The sequence below is a fragment of the Sciurus vulgaris genome (genome assembly GCF_902686455.1).
Source record: "Sciurus vulgaris genome assembly, chromosome: 10".
NCBI lineage: Eukaryota > Metazoa > Chordata > Mammalia > Rodentia > Sciuridae > Sciurus > Sciurus vulgaris.
Genome location: NC_136470.1, coordinates 2639450 through 2645193, shown reverse-complemented (window position 1 = coordinate 2645193; position 5744 = coordinate 2639450). Strand labels below are relative to the sequence as shown.

The following is a 5744-nucleotide window of genomic DNA, read 5'->3' as shown; positions in this document are numbered from 1 at the left end:
CAAACCACCCACGCCTCCCTTGGAGGTGCAGGAAGAGTCATCAAGTCAGAAGTTGGAGGGCAGGAAACCGCTCTCCCCAGAACCCCCCAAAGGCCAGGCCAGCACCTTGACTAATTCAGCAAGACACGTTTCAGGCTTCCTGCCTCTGAAACCTCGAGATGATACAGTTGTGTGTTTTAAGCCACCAAGTTTGTGGTGCTTCCTGTAGCGGCCATAACTCACTCACCAGCCTGGAGCTCAGGTGTGGCGTGGGCCCTGAGGGCCCTGGCCCATAGCTCCACCCATCCAGATCTTCATGGTTCAGTTGTGCAGACCCAGGCCCTGGCTTACCCTGAATGCCAACCCTGTGGCCTGTGCCTCCAAGCCCCAGGGTCCCCGGGGACTCCCAGCCCACAGGGATGGGAGAACAGGGGTGTGAGCACCCGAGACTGAGGACCTGGCCTTATCCTCAGCAGCTGAACCATGCGGCCGATGGACCGAGGCCCAGGGGCACCTGGCTCCATCCCGTCTACGGCCCCAGCACAGGCAGGTAGAGTGACAGGCTCCCCCTGTGCCCAGTGTTGGGGAGGTGCCACATGCCGTAGCTGTTGCAGTGAGTCCTGCCTGAAGGCAAAGTTTAAAAGATCAAAAGAGCACAAAACATCTGTGAGGAGCAAGTTTAAATGGAAAGGGGGTAGACACTTCTGTCCCTGCCTGGAGCTGTGTGGTGGCTCTGCCCAGCACTGACCTGGGCCTGGCCCCATGGCTCTCCCCGGGGGACTCTGTCAGCTTCCATCTGGACCCCACCCCTTGCCCCCGCCCTCTGCACTTGGAGCAGGCAGCACGTGTTGTCTGCACCCGACAGGCACCCTTGCCTGAACCCCAGCAGGTTGCTCCTCTGGAACTGTAAACTTGCAGGGCTAAGAGGTCACTTCAAGGGCGACTTTTAAGGGCCTTTATCACCGACTGTGCCTTGCACATAGCTGAGGCTCAGAACTGCAGGGGGAAGGACCTGACACTGAGTACCACTGGTGACAGGTGTGCTGTGCGGGGGAGGCCCCGGGCCCCCACCTGCAGCACCGATTTCAACTCTGTGGGCCGGAGATGAGTTTGCAGAGACCCCTGAGTGTTCCACAACACGGACTGGCTGTTGATTAGAAGCTTGACTGGGGACCCGGAGGCACAAAGAGGAACTAGCAGCTTCTCACAGCCTGGGTCCTGCATGCCAAGAGCCAGCCCAGGGTTGTGGGAACAGACGTCGTCCTATGCTGCAGCGGTTAGTATAGTGCTGCCCAAGGTCAAGTTACTGGAAACTTCTAGAAGCATTAAAAGTGGGAGTCACTGGACAGGGCCTTGGGCAGGAGCAGAGTACTCTCCAGGCCTGGCCAAGAGTCTGTGACCAGTGACCGTGGGGTTGGGCAGTTAAACAACCGTGGTGTGGTCATGCTGAGGCTCAAGGCTTTGCTGGGGACCGTGTCCCCTGGGGTGAGGGTGAGCCGCATGGAGGCAGCCTGGTTCCCCTTTTCATTACCTCAAGCAGGCCGCCTGTAGGAAGCTCACAGGCCTCCCCGGGCTGAGCCAGAAGCTAAATGGGGCTCATGCTAGAGCCAGGAAGGCCTGTTAGCCTTTTCTATTTTATATCCTCCCTGAGATTTTTGTGAGGATGCGTCATCTTTGTGACCGGTACGAAGCAATAGAAGTAATTCTGCTTTGGAGAAAGGTGCTGTCACCCAGGAGCTGTGAGATCCGGGGTCTGCTTGTCTAACCTCTGTGTCTGAGTTTCCTTTCTATAAAGCAGAGCTATGAGCTCCCCCTCCAAGGGCGACCAGGAGGACCAGTCAGGACAAAGGTGTACCAAGAATTAGCGCTGCCCCTGACCCACGCACATGGTCTTTTCACTGTCTCCCCGTGGCGAGCATGGCCCTGCACTGTCTGGGGCCCCAAGGCACCCAGACAGTGCAGGCCCCTGTGTGTGCCTCTGGGGCCGGGACGCAGGCGCCCAACCCGGCCGGGCTCTGCTGACTCTGCATCCTCCCTCCTGAGCTCAGGCATTTCCAGAGAAATCCCTTAATGCCTCCATTCTGTCCAGGCGTATATAGGGAGGGCTGGTGCCCTGGCTCTCCACTGCGCTGCCCAGAGGCCCTGTCCTGCCCCATTGCCGCCTCCGGTCCCCGCAGTGCCGAAGCAGATCATGGACGTCACCATCCAGCACCCCTGGTTCAAGCGCGCGCTGGGACCCTTCTATCCCAGCCGGCTGTTCGACCAGTTCTTCGGCGAGGGCCTCTTTGAGTATGACCTGCTGCCCTTCCTGTCTTCCACCATCAGCCCCTACTACCGCCAGTCCCTCTTCCGCACGGTGCTGGACTCAGGCATCTCTGAGGTAAGGCCCTGGGGCTCTGGTTTCTCCTTGCTGGTCAGAGGGGGGCCCGACCTGGGCAGAGGACTGCTAGGGAGTCCCCAGGGGCCACTGGTGCCCCTGGTGTGCCATCTTGCTTCCACCGTCCTGTCTGCCCCGCCTCGTCAATTTCAGAGGCTGGTGGGGGCCGCATGCCAGCTGCCAGAGCCTCCCTCAGCCCTGGGGAGGGGCAGAGTAGGCAGCCGACCCAAGCCCAACCGCTGTCTTTTCCTCCCATCAGCTCATGACCCATATGTGGTTTGTAATGCACCAACCACATGCTGGAAACCCCAAGAACAACCCCGCCAAGGCAAGTCGGAGGGCCGTGCGAGCTTTCCGGGTCTGGTTGTCCTCACACTGGCCCTGCTGGGTGCGGGAGGTCGTGCTGCCTGAGGCCCAGAGGAAAGGGCTTCCTTTCAGCGGAGCAGGAGCCGGCTAAGCCGCAGAGCCCTGGGTCTCACCCGCTGACCCAGTGCTCCAGCCGTGGCCCGGGAAAGGCCCCGCGGCCACGTCCCTCCCTGCCCTGAGCCGGGAGGGTGCCAGGCCAGAAGGAGAGCTTCCCCACTGCTTAGAGGCAGGCAGAGGCTCTACCCGCCACGCCCAGGAGCAGAAAGGCGCAAGGGAGGAGCCAGGCGGGGAGGGCGGGCAGGGGACAGAGGGCTTAGTGAGCGGGCAGCCCCAGGCGCCCTGCAGGCGGTCAGCAGCATGTGGACCTGGAGGACGGGCTCCTGGGGTTTCTATGGAGCCCAGGTGAAGCTGGGCAGCACTTTTATTCCAAATGCCAACCCACGATCCACCAGCTCTCTGACCCTAAGGGGCCCCTGACCATCAAGTAACCAGTCAACCGATAACAAGCCACCCCAAACATGACCAGCATGGTCAATTACCACAGCCAGCCAGCCCGCCAGAACCCGTAGCCAGCTGGCGAGCCCCTCAGGGACTGGCCAGCCCACCCAGCATCGCCCAGGCATCTTCAAGCACCTTTTAGCCCCAGGGTCTGAGGTCAATGGCGTGGCTGCGTCCGCTCTCTGCACGGGTGCCGCAGTCCTGGCCCCGCACACTGTCCGCTGGCCCGTGCAGGGGGAGGCGGCGCAGTGCTCCGACGATCGCCGCCAGAGCTGCCCAGCTCTTCCGGTGGTCTCCCCACTCTGTCCTGGAGCTGGTGCCCTCTGGGGAGCTCCACATGAGGGTCTGGGTTTCAGGTCCGATCCGACAGGGACAAGTTTGTCATCTTCCTGGACGTGAAGCACTTCTCTCCCGAGGACCTCACGGTGAAGGTGCTGGAGGACTTCGTGGAGATTCACGGCAAGCACAACGAGAGGCAGGTGAGCCCGGCCCGGCCCGCTCACAGCCTCCCCCAGGGGCCCCGAGCCCGCGGACAGGGCCTGAGGATCCAGCTTGAGTCCTCACCTTGGGCCTGCTCCCAGCTATCAGGGGCTGCTCAGATCTTCCAAAAGAGAGGATGGGCCTAGAAGAGACCCCAGGAAGGGGCAGAGCCCATGGCCGGTGCCTCTGAGTCAGCGCATTTCCACACACAGCCTCCCTTTGGAGGGCGAGCCCGTGAGGACAGTACAGCAGGCATTTAGGGATGTCAGCTCTCAGCTGCCCTTTCCACAGGGTCCCCAGTATCTCAAGTTAGCCATGGCAGGGCTGGGGCCTGAGGAGGTCCCCTACCTGCCGGATCCCACTGCCAGTACCAGGTGGGTAGCGGGGGCTCCTGCCCTGCGGTCACCCACCCCACTGCACACTCCTGCTCACGTGGAGGCTCCTGGGGCCCCTGTCTGCTGCCCCGCTCCGGCCTGGCTAGGGAAAGGCCCTGATCACGGCTAGTCACTCCCCTTCCGGTTCTCGGTTCTCGGGTCTTTGCACCTGAGGAGGAAGAAGTCGGGCCCAGGGAGCTGAGTCTGGGGGTTAGGACATCCAGAAACAAGAGCTTTCTGACCCTGTCAGGTGGGAGTGAGAGACCCGGGCCTGAGCTGTCCTCATGGGTCACAGTTCAGGGGAAAACCTGATGGACAGGCAGGGCCAGTGGCATGAGGCATCCCATTTGGGGCCAACGCCAGGGCAGTGGGCCCCTGGGCAGTCCTCGCTGCTGTGCTCAGCTCTCATCAAAGGTCTCTGGGAGGCCAGGGGGCCAAGAGGCCGCGCCGACATTCCTGGGCTGGGAGAGCCCGGACGTGAGTCCACACGTCCCTGGAGGTTGGGCAGTGGCACTCTGGCCCTCCAGCGTGGCCCCTGTGGGGACACCACAGCCTGGCTGCCTCATGGGGTCCATCTGCCCTGCCACTTCTGACCGTGCCCTTCTCTGGCCTGTCCCAGGATGACCACGGCTACATTTCCCGTGAGTTCCACCGCCGCTACCGGCTGCCCTCCAACGTGGACCAGTCGGCCCTGTCCTGCTCCCTGTCCGCAGATGGCATGCTGACGTTCTCAGGCCCCAAGGTCCAGTCTGGCCTGGATGCTGGCCACAGCGAGCGAGCCATTCCTGTGTCCCGGGAGGAGAAGCCCAGCTCGGCCCCCTCGTCCTGAGCAGGCCTTGGCTCGGCTGCCCCCCTTAGCGCCTGACCCCTCAAGCTGGGGTACCACAGAAAAGGCGTCTGCCTTCCTTCCCTTCCCTTTTCTTCATTCCCCTCCGTCTTCTCAGAGGGAACGAGGGTTTGAGAGAGTGGCCCGGAGTTCGGAGCCATGGCCTGCAGTGCCGTGACCTCGGGATGTCCCAGGCCCAACACCGGCCAGCTGGGATGTGGCTGCGTCACACACTTCTCTAGATGGAGCCGTGTCCTTCCAGGGGACACGGGCGAATCAGCTCTGCTCGGGGGCAGGAGCGGGGGTGGCCAGCCCCGAGAGTACCCTTGCCCCGCCCTCTGGATGGGTCCGGACACTGGCGGCCCCCTCAGCGGCCCAGCCCGCTTCCCTGTGGTGCCCTGGGTGCTGTGGGCCCCGCGCCTGGCTCTGGCAGTCTGCCTCTCTCAGCCCGTCTTCCTGCAACCTTCCTCTGTGTAATCCACTCCTGGGGACTCCGGTCACCCATGAGAACGCAGCCCAGGGCAGCCAATAAAGACAGGTGGCACAGCAACTTGCTGTCTGGTAGTCATGCTGTCTGCAGTGGGCGACCTGGGGGGCTGGGCGGGGCAGCATCTGGGGGAGGAACGGAGGCTCCTGGTCCTGCCGGCCCCACCTGGGGCCTCCAGAGTCCCTTCTCTCCTATGCCCAGGGGCCTCTCTCCCCACGGGCTCTGTGGGAACAGGAGTGGGGCAGCCCCTTTCCAGCCTGCCCGGGCTCTGCCCGCCTCCCAGTTTCTCCAGTCCTGTCAGCTCGTGAGATGCACAGCCTACTTCCAGCTGCCGCAGGTCCTGGTCCTGCATTGGAA

General features: G+C 62.6%; 1 protein-coding gene across 1 annotated transcript; it reads left to right on the top strand.

Annotated features, from left to right (window-relative positions):
* The first annotated feature begins 2118 nt into the window (after positions 1 to 2118).
* On the top strand, positions 2119 to 5541 carry CRYAA (crystallin alpha A). The gene is made up of 3 exons (XM_079156061.1): positions 2119 to 2359; positions 3577 to 3699; positions 4694 to 5541. The coding sequence occupies exons 1-3, from the start codon at positions 2171 to 2173 to the stop codon at positions 4901 to 4903; spliced, it is 522 nt and encodes a 173-aa protein (XP_079012187.1). The 5' UTR covers positions 2119 to 2170; the 3' UTR covers positions 4904 to 5541.
* Positions 5542 to 5744: the final 203 nt, after the last annotated feature.

Coding starts and splice junctions, on each gene's coding strand:
- CRYAA (XM_079156061.1), top strand. CDS start 2,171: ATGGACGTCACCATCCAGCACCCCTGGTTCAAGCGCGCGCTGGGACCC. Junction 2,360..3,576: donor TGGACTCAGGCATCTCTGAG/GTAAGGCCCTGG, acceptor TCTGGGTTTCAG/GTCCGATCCGACAGGGACAA. Junction 3,700..4,693: donor GCAAGCACAACGAGAGGCAG/GTGAGCCCGGCC, acceptor GGCCTGTCCCAG/GATGACCACGGCTACATTTC.